The sequence below is a fragment of the Psammomys obesus genome, unplaced genomic scaffold, assembly GCF_907164565.1.
Source record: "Psammomys obesus unplaced genomic scaffold, mPsaObe1.curated_primary_1811, whole genome shotgun sequence".
Taxonomy (NCBI): Eukaryota; Metazoa; Chordata; class Mammalia; order Rodentia; family Muridae; genus Psammomys; species Psammomys obesus.
The window spans coordinates 127,745-145,198 of record NW_026596094.1 but is presented as its reverse complement, the minus strand read 5'-3'; the positions used below and the strand labels follow the sequence as shown (position 1 = coordinate 145,198).

The window sequence follows — 17,454 nt, the reverse complement described above, 5'->3', positions numbered from 1 at the left end:
AGCCTCTGAGAAAGCCTTTAATCAGTGTGCCTCTCAACAACATGATTAAACCAAATTCAAGTGATATCCATCGACCATTGACATGCAGGCAATATGTACACACTGGCACAGTAGTGAAATGGCTTTATTGGAGAAGTCAACCACCTTACATTGGAGTTTAAACATGCTCTGCAGGACAGATTTAATTCTTTTAATTCTTTGTCCTTGCAACCCGTGGAAAGCAAAACCATAAGCAACATTCCCCATGCTCTGCTTCAGCTCCTGACTCCATGTTACTACCATGAGTCCAGGCCTTGACTTTTCCTCATGCTTGACTAATCGAGTCATATGTGCCAAATAAGCCCCTTTCTTCCCACATTGATTTTGGTCATGACCATTATCACAGTGATGCTAATACAGTATATGAGGACAAATTAATTATTTCATATTTAAAATTCAGTTTTGCTGAAATACATATCATATACATATGTGCCCATGCACATGCGCACACGTACACTTAAACACATACATATTGCATGTATATATACAAATAAAAGTCAGAAGTCACTGTAAGAGTCTTCTCAACCTCTCTCTACCTTTCTTCACTCACTGAAAATAGAGATGAATGGACTTTACTAATCTTTCTGGGCAACAAGATTCTGGAATTCTCAGGTCTCTCTGCCTTCCCAGATGTGGGATTACAAGCTTGCACCACCGTAGTTGATATCTGATGTGACTGATGGGGATCTGGACTCAGTTCTTCAGCCTTGCACAGCAAGGACTTTACAGATGACCTTTACAGGCCTGACTTATGTTTTTTTTTTTTTTTTAATTTCTGTTCTATGTTTCTCTGTGGATATAAGAGTAACAACAGTGATCTATTTCCACAGGCCTGACTTAAAAGTAATTTTTTATTTTATAATGCCTGTTGTATGCTTATCTGTGGATATATATAACAAAATGCTTCTTGCTTTAGCTATTTTCTGATGCTGTGATAAAACATTATGATCAAAAGCAACTTCAAGAGGAGTTTATTTTGGCTTAAAGTTCCAGAGGACTAGGTATTCATATGGCAAGGAAGATGCAGTGGTAAGAGACCTGAGCAGGAAGCTGAGAGAGCACATCTGAACCTCTAAGAGCACACAGGAAGTAAAGCATGAACTGGAGGTGAGTTGAGGCCTTAAATACTGAAATCCCAACAGCAGTGTCGTACTATCCCCGTCAAAGTTCTACATATTCAAAGTTCCATACTGCCCTCCCATCAGCACCACTAACTTGAGGACCAGGCGTTCAAATACGTGAGTCTATTAGGGAAATTTCTCATCCATTCGTGCCACTGTATCTCTGTATCATTTTTCAAGTTATTCTCCAAATGACTAAGCTCTAAGAAATGTTTATGTTAAAAGTTTTGTGTCTTAAAATCACACTAGTTGCATAAATCTTCCAAGTACTGTGACTTAGGAGACAACTTGAGTGTCTCAGTTCTAGGTTCAGGAGACAAGATGATGTAGAAGACTAGATACTCCTGACTCTGAATCAAACCCAATGGAATGATTCTTTAATCTATAATGATGTCAGATTAACCCCACATTAGCTTTGGGACTAGATGATAGAAAGATCCTGCTTTACTCTCAGTAAAGTAATTTCATCCATGGGTGTTTATTCTTAACATTCATCTGCAGTTCATGCTCTTCCCTATCAGCCTTTGGAGTGCCTGATGACATTCATAGATTTGGATTAAAGGCCACTTGGTGGGTGTAAATTTCCCCTATATTCTGTGCCAGGTCATCTCCTTCTACGTTTTTACAAAACCCAAATGGTTTCTTTTATTTAACAGAATCATGATGAGAAATGTATTGTTGTTTGATGAGTTCTGAGTGGTCAAAGTGTTCCTGAAACAATGTCACATAGGGCACCCACAGAGCATTCCCCCATGAGCCTCTTCAGAAAGACTAGGAGGTGCAGAGTCAACACAGTGGCACATAAAAGTCTTTTAGATGTGCTTGAATTACTCTAGAACTTTCTACTGACCTCAACTCCAAGAGACTCCCCTGCTTTTCAGGATGTTTTCACCAATTTGTTTGAAAAGTGTGAAGTTTGTGATTTTTGTTGTTCAGTTACTACAAAAACATCATAAAACTGCTGCCAAGTTGGTCGATGGTATTAGAGGAAACTGGATTCTCTTTTGCAGGAAACAGTGGCTCAATATTTGGTTCCAAAACAAACTATCTCTTATATCCCCTTTGAGGTTAGAATTGTGTTTTTGTTTCAATAAGGAGTGTATTCCAGATTCTGATTTGTGAAACTAAAGCCAATGCTTGACTGGAAGTTGAGTACCAGAGATGGTAACCAGGGAAGAGACAGAAACTCTCAGTAAGGGCACAGAAGAACATCTTCTCACACTGGGAGGAGCCTCAGGAAGTTGAATCCAGGAGAGATAGAGGTCCACCTAATCATCCTCTTCCCTAGACAACCTGTGACATCCAAGGATGCAGAGAGACAGAGTGAAGAGTAAGTGCTTTGCAGCAAGCTAGCATTACCAGAGGAGTGTAGGAAACATGTAAATAATATTATAAAAGAGTTCCTCACAAAATTGCATAATTTGTTAATTTCACCTAATAAGAAGAGGAAATAATTTTTCAGGTGGAAATGAATCCCAGAGAAAAACATGACTATTTTGTCTGGTTCCAATTTATTTATTTTTTATTTTTTTATTAATTACTATTTATTCATATTGTATCCCAGTGGTAGCCCCATCCCTCATTCCCTCCTAATCCCACCGTCCATCCCCATCTCCTCCCATTCTCCTCTTTAAATAAACTGATAGGGGTGAACCTCCTCTCATTTCTTGTAACCCTAGCTTATCATGTCTCATCAGGAGTGGATGCATCATCCTCCTCTGTGGGCTGCCCAGGCTGTTCCCTCCTCAGGGGGAGGTTATGAAAGATCCAGCCACTGAGTTCATGACAGAGACAGTCCCTGTTCCCCTTACTGAGCTGCCATGGGCTACCTCTGAAGAGGGATTCTAGGTTATCTAGGTTTTGTCTATGAATGGTCTTTGCTAAAGTATCAGTCTCAGTACAGACCTCTGTGCCCAGATATTTTGGTTCTGTTGCTCCCCTTGCGGAGCTCCTGTTCTCTCCACATATTACTATCTCTCCTTTCTTGGAAAAAATTCCCTGTACTTGCCCAAAGCTTGGTTATGTCTCTAAGCATCTTCTTTGATACACTGCTGGGTAGAGTCTTTCAGAGGCCCTCTGTGGTAGGCTACCTTACTGTTTCCTGTTTTTTCCTTCTTCCAATGGCCATCCCTTATGTCTTTCTCAGAGAATATTAATCATCTTACACAAGGTCCTGCTTCTTGCTTAGCTTCTTTAGGTATACAGATTTTTTAATTAACTTTTTTATTTTTATATTAATTACAGTTTATTTACTTTACATCCCAGCTGTATCCCCCTCTCTCATTCCTTCCCAGTCCCACACTCCATGCCTCAACTCATCCCTGCCCCTCTCTAAGTCTACTGATAGGGGAGGTCCTCCTCCCTTTTCATCTGAAATTAGCTTATCATGGCTCTTCAGAACTGGCTGAAATGTCCACTTCTGTGGCCTTGCAAGGCTGTTCCTCCCTCAGGGATGGGGAAAGGTCAAAGAGCCAGCCATTGAGTTCATGTCAGAGACAGCCTACATTCCCTTTACTAGGACACCCACTTGGATACTGAGATACCATGGGCTCCATCAGAGCAGGAGTTCTAAATTATATCCATTAATGGTCCTTGGTTTGAGAATCAGTCTCAGAAAAGACCCCTGTGCCCAGATATATTTGGTCCCTGTGGAGCTCCTGTCCTCTCCGGGTCTCACTAACTCTCTCTTCTTTCATATGATCCCATGCAATCTGCCCAAAGTTTGGCCAGGAGTCTCAGCATCTGCTTTGATGCACTGCTAGGTAGAGTCTTTCAGAGGCCCTTTAGAGTAGGCTCCAGTCCTGTTTCTTGTTTCTCCTACTTCCAATGTCTATTCCATTTGTCTTTCAAAGTGAGGATTGATCAACTTACCCTGGGTTCTTCTTCTTGTTTAGCTTCTTTCAGTTTACATATTTTAGTAGGTTTATCTTATTTTATAGGTATAGTATCCATTTATAAGAGAGTACACACTGTTTGTGTCTTTCTACTTCTGGGATACCTCACTCAGGATGATCTTTTCTCAGTCCCACCTGCAAATTTGCCTGCAAATGTCATGATTTCCTTGTTTTTAATTGCTGAGTAGTATTCCATTGTGTAAATGTACCACAGTTTCTGTATCTATTGCTCCATTGAGGGACATCTCGGTTGTTTCCAGGTTCTGGCTATTACAGATAAAACTGCTATGAACACGGTTGAACAAATGTCCTTTTTGTGTACTTGAGCATCTTTTGGATATATGCCTAGGAGTGGGATAGCTGCATCTGGAGGAAGCATTATTCCTAATTGTCTGAGAAAGCACCAGATTCATTTCCAAAGTGGTTGTACAAGTTTACATTTCCAGAAAAAAATTGAAGAGAGTTCCCCTTTCTCGACATTCTCTCCAGCATGTGTTATCAAATCAGATTTTGATCTTAGCCATTCTGATGGGTGTAAGGTGAAATCTAAAGGTTGTTTTTATTTGCAGTTCCCTGATGACTAAGGATATTGAACATTTCTTTAAGTGTTTCTCTGCCATTCTTTATTCCTGTATAAAGAATTCTCTGTTTAACTGTGTACTCCACTTTTTAATTTGGTTACTTAATTTGATGTTTTTAAAAATTATTTAGTTCTTTATATATTCTGGAATTAGACCTCTGTCAGAAGTATGAATGATGAAGATCCTTTCACAACAAGCAGAGCAACAGAGCAACAGAACCAGAAAATCTGAACACAGGGGTTTTTCCAGAGACTCATACTTCAAGTACCAGGCATGGAGATAACCTAGAACCCCTGCACAAATGTAGTCCATGGCAGTTTAATGTCTAAGTGGGTCACATAGTAATGGGAAGAGGGACTGCCTCTGACATAATCTGATTGGCCTGCTCTTTGATCACCTCCCCCTGAGGGGAGAACAGCCTTACCAGGCCACAGAAGATGACAATGCAGCCACTCCTGATGTGATCTGATAGAATAAGTCTCTAAGTGGGTCCCCTGTTCCTAGGGGAACAGGGGCTGACACCAACATGAACTCAGTGGTTGGCTTTTTGATCACCTACCATTGGGGTGAGAGCAGCACTACCAGGCCTCAGAGTAAGACAATGCAGCCAGTCCTGATGATATCTGATAGGCTAGGGTCAGAGGGAAGGGGAGGAGGTCCAACCCTAACAGTGAACTGAGGGAGGGGCATGGGAGGAGAAGAGGAAGGGAGGGCGGGATTTGGAGGAGATGAGGAAGGGGGACATAGCTGAGATACAGAGTGATAAAATTTGTAATAAATAAATAACAATCAGATGCATATATGCTGATAATGCAATCCAGGTCTTTCATATTTATACAGCCATCTATTATTGCAGCAAAAAACTGTTTATTACATGAAAAAATAAAAACAATTCAGAGAATCAATGAAACCAAAAGCTGGTTCTTTGAGAAAATCAACAAGATAGACAAACCCTTAGCCAAACTAACTCAAAGGCAGACAGAAAATATCCAAATCAGCAAAATCAAAAAGTAAATGGGAGACATAACTACAGACACTGAAGAAATTCAAAGAATCATTAGGTCTTCCTTCAAAAGCCTATACACCACAAAATTTGAAAATCTAAATGAAATGGACAATTTTCTTGATAGATATCCTATTCCGAAGATTTAAGATTCTTAATCTAAAGTAATAAACTCATGATGATGTATTCTTTGTGTTGGGATCAGTAAGCAGGCACTTCTACGGCCAGCTCCAAGGGACCTAACCGGTGATCAGGCATTTGTGAAGACACCCTGACCACCTGGAACTACCTGCGCATGCCCTTGGGTCACCCTATAAGAGAACTGGAGCCCTCCCCTTCCTCTCTCTCTTCCTCTCTCACTTCCTTTCTCTGTTCCTTACTCTCTTACTTTTTCTCTGCTCCCCTCTCCCCCCTTCCCCTAATAATCCTCCCATGTGGAACCTATCTCATGGTGTGATTTGTGAACCTGCATGTAACCTTCACATTCGTAGGTTTCCTAACACTTTGTAAATGATTTGAAATTCTATTCTATTTTTATAAAGATTTATCATAGCCTGAAAGTATAACAAAGAGATAGTGAAAGTCACCATGACAGTGCTCACTTCACTGATGTTTCTTACTTATACTCTATCCTGTCAGTGCAACACCATAACTTTTAAATCTCTTAACTTAGTTTCCCCTTTTAATCTATACACACCAGTGTTGACAAATCCATGGAAGAATGGAGGCTGTATCTTAATTATTAATCAGCCATGCATAGAAAATCTCAGACAGAAAGAGGAAGTATGCAGGTCCAGGGCTGTGTGTGGTGCAGGCAGCTGGTGAGACTCTCAAGGAGGTTTGTGTTGGAGGCTGAAGCACTGTGGGAGGAGAGCTGCTACCCTGCTGACAGTAATAAACTGCCAGGTCTTCAGCCTGCACACTGCTGATGGTGAGAGTGTAATCTGTCCCAGATCCACTGCCTGTGAAGCGATCAGGGACCCCAGAGGGGCGATTGGATGCATAATAGATTAGTGGTTTCGGAGGCTGCCCTGGTTTCTGTTGGTACCAAGCTACATACTTATACACATTCTGACTGGATTTACAGCTTAGGGTGATCCTGTCTCCTACAGATGTGGACATGAATTCAGGAGACTGAGTCATCACAATGTTCCCCTCAGCACCTGCAACCAGAAATAGACAATAAATATACACATATGCAAACAAAGAGTTCCTGATACAAATGTTTGGATCTAAAATGCCTTTCCTAATGGCATTGCCTGAATACAATTGATTCCTATAATAAATAGTTTCTCTACAAATGAATTATTTTGATGATATTCTTATACTCTTTAATGTCTCACCAGACATCCAAAAGAGCAGGAATAGGAAGACTTGGGTCTGTGCCTCCATCTTGGTGCCCCAGGCTTTCTGATGCTTTTCAGTTCTCACTGCAAAGGCCTGGTTTATAAATTATGGGCAGCTGGGCTGTCTTGCAGGGACCTATGCAAATTAGACATGAAATGAGAAAGTAAATAACCTTGGAACTGGGTTGTGAGAGAATCCAGGTTAAATCTACAGATAAAAATATCATCAAAGCAAGTAACCAATCACTGGGGGGGAAAAGTAAACATAGAAGCTCAAGGACCAACTTAGAACTCTCAATCTGCAAATATCAAGATGCACTCATGACAGGCTTCTATGAAAAATCAAAAACATTTAAAGCAAGTAAGTTTAATAGAAATAATACTAGAAAAACTTTTATTACAATCCTGAGGAAACAATATAGTGATAAACAAGAACAGAAAGATGCAGGGGAAGCAGAAAGGAGAAAGGAAAGAAAGAAGGGGAAAGTAGAAGAGTGGGTGAGAGAAAGGAAAGAAGGAGAAGAAGGAAAGACGGAAAGGGAAATCAGGATTTTATATATAGGTAAAATTTAGTCATAGGTAAAATCAGAATTTCAATAAAGAAAAATAAGGTCATTTCTGGAATTTAAAGATTATCTATTTAAAGAATATGGATTGCTAATATGAAAAGAAAAATGTAATTTCTAAACTACTTATTCTGCTAATGAACACAGCCATAAAAATGAGAATATTTTGTGTCAAATCACCTTTAAAATCATACTACCAAAATAGACAAAAGAAGTGGAAAATAAATATTTAATCTTGACTCAAGTAGTAGCTCCCATAAAAGATTAAAGGACATATTGGTCCTTGAATGCTCTCCTAGACTTTCAAGTCTACTTGAATAAGACGAGGCTCATTGATCCTTGGACAGAGAGGAGAGTGCTTACCAAGTTGTGTAGAGATAAAAAGTTTTCTGGTTCAGACACTGGCTGTCAGGCTGAGCTCTAAAGGTGTCTGTATTGCAGACTAATGCACTAAGGAGGAGACTGCAACAGCCTTCACAGTAACAAACAGTCACCTCTTCAGTCTGAATGCTGATGGTAGAGAAACTGAACCTTGTCCTAGATCCAGGAGCAGTCAAGATGCCTGGGAGTTACCCAAGTGAACAAATGGGTAGCCTTTCTCTGTTTTTGGTGGAATCAGGTTAAACAGCTGGTTGTGAGAGCTGTGTAGATACCATTGATGTTGCAGCTGATGGTGACCCTCTATGCTGCAGACATGGTCAGGGAGGTTCTCTACTTCCACCAGTTTCCTCCACAAACTGTTCCTCTCTAGTCTCCCCCAGAAGAAGCCTACAGTTCATAGCTCCTCCTAGAGGTAACCACTGGAAATTATGTTAGCTCCAAGCTGTGTTAGAGTCTTTTAATTTATGCACACAATCAATAGTGTATCTAGAATCCCACAACTTGTAGTGTATAGATGTGGTGGTAAGTTATAATCACTTCCAATCTCATTAGGTTTTATAACAGGATGGCTGGTGGGGGTGAGGCATGTGATAAAATATGTTTTGGCTGGCATTTCTATCCACGTTCCTAAGATATTACTCCTATACCATTATGGACTTAACTTGCCACATAGTGCGGTTTTAAGAGTCACACCTGTGCCCAGTTTTGTGATGGGTGCCTATAATCTGAAAATTTGGGATGCTGGCAGAGGAAAAAACAGGCATATGCCCGAATCCTATGTTAAATAGTTGATTCTACACAGGAACATAGCTAGATACATTATCAAGTATATATATACACACACACTCTTCTGTCTCCCATTGCATAGAGTTCCATTAACATGTACATATGTTGTCATTCAAAGGAAGTTAACAAATAAATTTCCTATTCCTTATCATTGATGAGAAAGTAGTTAGTACTGTCAGTCAGACAAAAAAAAAAAAAAAAAAAAAAAAAAAAAAAAAAAAAAAAAAAAAAAACCTGAGGTGGTAGAAAGTAGGATGAAAAGTGGATGAGCTGGTGGGGTGTGTCACAGAAATAAGGGGATAGGAATGCCTTCTCCAGAAACAGCTACTTGAGAGCAGACCTGACAGCAGAGATGTGGCAGTTCAAAAGTGCAAAGAAGATCTCTTTAGTCATGCATAGGACCCTGAGTTCATTTAAAGCAGAAGAAATTAAATGGAAGGAGTCTGGGAAAGCTAATCCTGTAGAAGAAGCTAAAATAGCCTGTGCATAGAGTCCAGCATATGAATGAGACTGCCTGATTTGGGAAATCTCTCCGTAATTTTGAGGTTAATGCTAAGTGCAATGAGAACCTGTGAGAAAATGGTCACAGTGAGAACATGTTTTCTAGATAGATTTTAGTCAAGGTTGTGTTGACACACAAAGGAGGAGAAAATGTGGAGATTTGCTCTTTTCTGTGTGGAATTATGAAAGCTGCTGCTTCAGACACTGGCTGACAGGCTGAGCTCTAAAGGGGGATTTTATAGCAGCCTGACACACTGAGGAGTCTACAGATGAAATTTTAAGATTTTTCCCCATCATTATATGAAACATACAGAATGATATTAATGTTAATGACCAGAAATGTAAACCTGTCCAAGAAACTATGTGTGGGTAGTCATAGGGACAAGGAAAAACATACCATAGTTAAATTGTTCATTTGTTTGCTGGCTTGTTTGTTTTCTGAATGGACATAGCATCAGACTGCTTTAAATGTCCTTTTATTTAAGCCCATAGAATCATGCTATTCTTAAAATTCATCCTAAAATTCTCTTTTTACAGTAGAAAGTAGTTAAGACAGAGGCTCACAATTGGTCAAGGAACACAAAACAGGTGACTGGGGAGTACTTATCCCAAAGGGAACGTCTTCCACCCCAGATCTCAGGGACCTTCAAGGAGAATAGACAGAATCCACATAAAGACCAGACACTATGAACAAGGGCTGTGACACAGGGCCTTGTGGGAATAGCTTTTCTGTTGTCCTCATGAGCAAACTGCCACAATAGCAATTTGCACCACTTGACCCACCACCATTTCCTCATGCAAGGGGAAGGGGCCAATGTGGCCTTATTCTTCCCTGAAAGTCAATGAGTAAGTAAGAAATGACAGAGTAGGAACATGGGGAGTCATTTTCTTGAAGAGTGTAGTCCATATTCCAGGAAATAATCAGAAGGAAAAATAAAGAACTGCAACTTGAAAAATCAATGGTTTGGGGAAGACTTATTCATCAGGAGATAGGGGAGCAAGATTAAAGGGAATGGGAGTGAAATGCTCAAAATCCAATATATACATGTATGAAATTTTCAAATAAAACTTTTAAATGCAAGTTCTGAATAATACCCACGTTCATAAATGCAATTGGCACACAATCAGTAATTAGAAACTTATTCTGATGTCATGGAGAAAGTACTCTTAGTTTGCTGACTCAATATTCCTGACTCTGCAGTCAACACACTAACCCCAATGTGTGTGTTTAAGCAGCAAGGCACATGTCTCTAAAGGAATTCAGCAGTTACATTATATAGTAGGACCTCTAGAGTGGCAGGTTATTTTCAGTGGATCTCATCAAATCACAGGACACCTTATAACATACATTCAGACAAAAAGAAACAGATCAGAAAGCCTCGTGATATAATCAGTAGTAGTCTCCAATACCATCTTTCAATAAAAAATAACCATGATGTGAACCAAACAAAAATAATATATCTTGTCTAACAGCCACTCAGTGTATAGTTTGAAAGACCGTGAAAAGAGATCCCTGATGCTCCATTCCTATTCATGTAGAGTACCAGATTCAAGATTGGTGAATTTCTGTATTTTTTTAATTGCTGTATTAATAACCACTTGTTACTCAAAAAAGGAAAATCAACATAGCACATGTTGTCATAATATCAGAGATTGATATGGATGACACACACACACACACACACACACACACACATGCTTACTCCCCCACAATAACGAATCTGTGCCAGCAATTTTCCTTTCTTAGGTACAACTTTAGCAGCAGTCCACACTCTCAAACAACTGGACCTCCCTGATCTTCCTGAAAAATACTCCAGAGACCAGAGAAAGACAGCTCCAGTCTGAAGTTCAGACTCAAGGATAAAACAGTGAAGATCACATATAAGCAAATGGCCAAAGGTAGGCATAAGAACTCACCCAACAAAAACCAGGACACCATGGACCCACCAGCAACCTCAAAAATCAATGGATATTTTAACTCAGCGGAAACACAGGAAAATGGTTTTAAAGCTATGCTTATGCAGTTGTTAGAGAAACAAAAAGAGGAAATGAACAAGCTCTCAAAGAAATACAGAAGACTATAACTGCCCACACAGGAACAATTAGAGACATATAGAGAAGAAACAAACAAAAAAATAGGAGCCACATTCACTCAGATGCAGGAAATGGTCTAAAGCATGAAAACAGACCTAGAATTTATAAAGAAAACACAAACAGAGAAAAACCTGGAACTGGAGAACTTAGAGAAAAGATCAGGAATCACAAAGGTAAGCATCACCAATAGAATACAAGAAATGGAAGAAAGAATCTTAGGTGCTGAAGATACACTGATTCCTGAAACTGATTCCTCCCTCAAAGAAAAGATAAAATCAGAAAAGTTGGAAACACAAAACATACAAGAAATTAAGGATGCCATGAAAAGACGAAACCTAAGAATAATGGGGATAGCTGAAAGAGAAGACTCCAGGCTCCAAGACCGGAAAATATTTTTAAGAAAATCATAGAAGAAAATTTTTCCAACTTAAAGAAAGAGATGTCCATAAATATACAAGAAGCCTACAGAACACTAAATAGACTAGACCAGAAAAAGAATACTTCACGTCACATCATACTCAAAATTCTAAAACTACAAAACAAAGAAAAAATATTAAAGGCAGCAAGGGAAAAGGTCAAGTAACATATGAAGGTAGACGAATCAGAATCACACCGGACTGCTTATCAGAAACTATGAAAGCCAGAAGGGCCTGGGCAGAGGTCACACAGTCCTTAAGGAACCACAGATGCCAACCCAGACTACTACACCCAGCAAAGCTTTCAATCAACCTAGATGGAGAAAACAAAATATTCCATGATAAAAATAAATTTAAGCAATATCTACACAGCAAACCAGCCCTACAGAAGGTACTAGAAAGAAAACTCCAATCCGATGAAAGCAACTACACCAAAGAAAATATAGAATACAGATAATTTCCCAACATAAATTAAAAGGAAATAAAAGCAATGATACATGGTAAGACCACCAACTCCACAATAAAAGGAAAAGTCATTGGTCACTATTATCTATCAACATAAATGGTCTCAACTCTCCAATAAAAAGACACAGACTAACAGAATGGTTGCAGAAACAGGATCCAACATTCTGCTGCATCCAAGAAACACACCTATGCCAAAAAGATAAACACTACCTCAGAGTAAAGGGCTGGAAAAACATTTTTCAGGCAAATGGACCCAGAAAACAAGCAGGGTAGCGATGCTAATATCTAATAAAATAGATTTTGAACCAAAATTAATCAAAAAAGATAAGGAAAGTCACGTCCTACTCATCAAAGAAAAAATCCAACAGGAGGACATCACAATTTTGAACATTTATGCCCCAAATACAAGACCACCTACACTTGTAAAAGAAACATTATTAAACCTGAAATCACACATTGATCCCAACACCTTAGTAGTGAGAGACTTCAACATTCTCCTCTCACCAAGGGACAGGTCATCCAGTCAGAAACAAAACAGGGTAACAAGGGCATTTAAAGAGGCCCTAAATCAAATGGACCTAATAGATGTCTACAGAATTTTCCACCCCAAATCAAAAGAGTATTCATTCTTTTCAGCACCTCATGGAACCTTCTCCAAAATAGACCATATAGTTGGTCACAAAGCAAACCTCAGCAGATACAAGAAGATTGAAATAATCCCTTGTATCCTATCTGACCATCATGGCCTAATGTTGGACGTCACCACAACAGAAACAGCAAAAAGCCTGCACATACATGCACATACTTGCTACTCAATGACAGGTTGGTTAGGGAAGAAATAAAGAAAGAAATTAAAGACTTCCTAGAATTAAACGAAAATGAAAGCACAACATACCCAAACTTATGGGACACAATGAAGGCAGTGCTAAGAGGAAAGCTCATAGCACTAAGTGCCTCCAAGAAGAAATCTGAAACATAACATACAAACAACTTAATGGCCCAATTGAAAGCACTAGAAAAAAAAAAGAAGCAGATAACCCAAGAGGAGCAGATGGTTGGAAATAATCAAACTCAGGGCTGAAAGCAATCAATTAGAAACAAATAAAACCATTCAAACAATCAACGAAACCAAGAGCTGGTTCTTTGAGAAAATAAAAAAGATAGACAAGCCCTTAGCCAAACTAACTAAAAGGCAGAGAGAAACTATCCAAATCAGAAAAATCAGAAATGAAAAAGGGGACATAACTACAGACACTGAGGAAATCCAAACAATCATTAGGTCTTACTACAAAAGCCTATATGCCAAAAAATTTGAAAATCTAAACGAAATGGACAGTTTTCTTGATAGATTCCATCTACTTAAATTAAGTCAAGATTAGGTAGAAAGACTGAATAGTTCCATATCCCCCAAAGAAATAGAAGCAGTCATTAAAAGTCTCCCTTCCAAAAACAGCCCAGGGCCAGAAGGTTTCAGCGCAGAATTCTACCAGACTTTCAGAGAAGAGCTGACTCCAATTCTCTTTAAACTATTCCACAAAAAAGAAACTGAAGGAACATTACCAAACTCATTCTATGAAGCTACAGTACCTTGATACCTAAACCACACAAAGACCCCTCCCCCCAAAAAAGAGAACTTCAGACCTATCTCTTTTATGAACATTGACGCAAAAATACTCAATAAAATATTTGCAAACCGAATCCAAGAACACATAAAAAATATCATCCACCATGACCAAATAGGATTTATCCCAGGCATGCAAGGGTGGTTCAATATACGCAAATCCATTAATGTCATCCACCTTATAAACAAATTGAAGGAGAAAAACCACATGATCATCTCCTTAGATGCCGAAAAAAAAAATTTGACAAAGTCCAACACCCATTCATGTTTAAAGTCTTGGAGAGATCTGGGATACAAGGCAAATACCTAAACATAGTAAAGGCAATATACAGCAAGCCTATAGCCAACATCAAACTCAATAGAGAGAAACTCAAACCAATCCCACTGAAATCAGGGAAAAGGCAAGGCTGCCCTTTGTCTCCATATCTCTTCAACATAGTACTTGAAGTCCTAGCTAGAGCAATAAGACAACTAAAGGAGATCAAGGGAATACAAATCGGAAAGGAAGAAGTCAAAATATCACTGTTTGCAGATAATATGATAGTATACATAACTGACCCCAAAAATTCAACCAGAGAACACCTTCAACTAATAAACACCTTCAGAAAAGTGGCTGGATACAAAATCAACTCAAAAAAAATCAGAAGCCTTCCTGTATACCAAAGACAAAAGGACCGAGACAGAAATTAGGGAAAAAACACCCTTCACAATAGCCACTAATAACATAAAATACCTTGGGGTGACTCTAACCAAGCAAGAGAAAGACCTGTTTGGGAAAAACTTCAAGTCTCTAAAGAAAGAAATTGAATAAGATATCAGAAGATAGAAAGATCTTCCGTGCTCATGGATTGGTAGGATTAATATTGTGAAAATGGCCATTCTGCCAAAAGCAATCTACAGATTCAATGTAATTCCTATCAAAATACCAACACCATTCCTTACAGACCTTGAAAGAAAAATTCTCAAATTCATATGGAGAAACAAAAAACCCAGAATTTCCAAAACAATCCAGTACAACAACAGATCATCTAGTGGTATCTCCAACCCTGATCTCAAGCTGTACTCCAGAGCAATAGGAATAAAAACTGCATAGTGTTGGCAGAGAAACAGAAAGGAGGATCGATGGAACCACATAGAAGACCCAGAAACAAACCCACACATCTATGAATACTTGATTTTTGACGAAGCCAAAACCATTCAATGGAAAAAAGACAGCATCTTCAACAAATGGTGCTGGTCCAACTGGATGTTTACATGCAGAAAAATGAAAATAGATCCATAATTATTACCCTGCACAAAACTAAACTCTAAGTGGCTCAAAGACCTCCACATAAAACCAGGCACATTAAATCGGTTAGAAGAAAAAGTACGGAAGACTCTAGAACTCGGCACAGGAGACTATTTCCTGAACAGAAGGACAACAGCACAGGCTCTAACAATAAATAAATGTGACCTCATGAAACTGAAAAGCTTCTGTAAAGCAAAAGACACTGTCATCAAAACAAAACGACAACCTACAGACTGGGAAAGGATCTTCACCAACCCTTTATCTGACAAGGGCTAATATCTAGTATATACAAAGAACACAAGAAGTTAAAAAGAAACAAATAAAGTATCCAATTAAAAAAATGGGGCATGGAGTTAAACAGAGAACTCTCTGTAGAGGACTATAGAATGGCAGAAAAATACTTAAAGAAATGGTCAGTGTCCTTAGTCATCAGAGAGATGCAAATTAAAATGACCCTGAGATTTCACCTTACACCCATCAGAATGGCTAAGATCAAAACCTCAAGTGACAACACATGCTGGAGAGAATGCAGAGAAAGGGGAACCCTCCTCCATTGCTGGTGGGAATGCAAACTTGTACAAACACTTTGGAAATCAATCTGGCGCTTTCTCAGACAAATAGAAATAGTGATTCCTCAAGATCCAGCTATACCACTCCTAGGCATATATCCAAAAGAGGATCAAGTACACAACAAGAACATTTGTTCAACCATGTTTATAGCAGCTTTATTCATAATAACCAGAACCTGGAAACAACCCAGATGCTCCTCAGTTGAGGAATGGATACAGAAATTGTGGTACTTTTACACAATGAAATACTACTCCACAATTAAAAATGAGGAAATCATGAAATTTGCAGGCAAATGGTGGGACCTAGAAACAATCATCCTGAGTGAGGTATCCCAAAAGAAGAAAGACACACATGGTATATACTCACTTATATAGACTTATAAGATAGGATAAATATATTGGAATATATACACTTATAGAAGATAAACAAGAAACGGGACTCCAGGTACGATGATCAATCCTCACTTAGAAAGGCAAATGGCATGGACATTGGATGTAGGATCAAACAAGTAACAGGACAGGAGCCTACCACAGAGGGCCTCTGAAAGACTCTACTTAGCAGTGTATCAAAGCAGATATTAGGACTCATATCCAAACCATCGGCAGAGTGCAGGAAATCATATGAAAGAAGAGGGTGTTAGTAAGACCTGGAGAGTACAGGAGTGCCACAAGGACCAAACATACCAAGGCACAGGAGTCTTTCATGAGACTGTTTCTCCAACCAAGGAACATGTATGGTTATAACCAGGAACCCCTGCTCAGATATAGCCCATGGTAGCTCAGTGTCCAAATGTGTTCTCTAATAAGGGGAACAGGAACGATTTCTGACATGAACTCAACAAGTGAGCTCTTCCACTGCCCTCCCATGAGGGAAGAGCAGCCTGGCTAGGCCACAGAAGAGGACATTGCAGCCAGTCCTGAGGAGACTTGATAAGCTAGGGGCAGATGGAGGGGGAGGAGGTCCTTCCCTTTAGTGGACATGGAATGAAGCAGGGAGGAGACGAGGGAGGGCAGGTGGGATTGGGAGAGGATGAGGGAGGGGGCTACAGCTGAGATACAAAGTAAATAACCTGTGATTAATATAAAAAATGTAAGTAATAATAAAAATTAATAAAAAAGACAGAAGGAAAGAAAAAAAAGAATGATCTTGTAAATTATGACTAATAAACAAAAAATAGCAAAAACTTTACTGTACAATAAACAACTTTCTGAATTTCAAGCAATAGTAATAGTAATTTCAGAGCAATAGTAATAAAACCTTTGTGGCATTGGCATAGAAACAAACTAGTGGATCAAAGGAATGAAACTGAAGATCCAGAAATAAACCCACACACATATGAAAACATGATTTTTTTTTTTTTACAAAGAAGACAAAACCACACAATGGAAAGAAGAAAGCAGCTTCAAAAAATGCTGCTGAACTAACTGGATGCCTGCATGTAGAAGACTGCAATTAGACCCATGTTTATCACCCTGCACAAAACTAAAGTTCAAGTGGATCAAAGATCCCAACTTCAAACCAGACACACTAAATCTGTCAGAAGAAAAAGTGGGGAAGAGCCTTGATCTCATTGGCACATTCATGAACACAATACCAACAACTCAGGAACTATAACCAACAATTAATATATAGAACCTAGTGAAACTAAAAAGCTTCTGCATGGCAAAGGACACTGTCAATAGGACTAAACAGTAGCTAACATAATGGGAAAACACTTTCACCAATCCTACATCCAAAAGAAGGCTAATATATAAAATGAATACTAAAATAAAAAAATGAAAA

At 39.0% G+C, this 17,454-nt stretch overlaps 1 gene segment (V, D, J or C); it reads right to left on the bottom strand.

Annotated features, from left to right (window-relative positions):
- Positions 1 to 45: 45 nt before the first annotated feature.
- Positions 46 to 7,048, bottom strand: LOC129691847 (Ig kappa chain V-V region MOPC 21-like). The segment is given in 3 exon segments: positions 46 to 390; positions 6,500 to 6,801; positions 6,982 to 7,048. Coding segments are annotated over 3 exon segments (696 nt in total).
- Between the last annotated feature and the right edge of the window lie 10,406 nt (positions 7,049 to 17,454).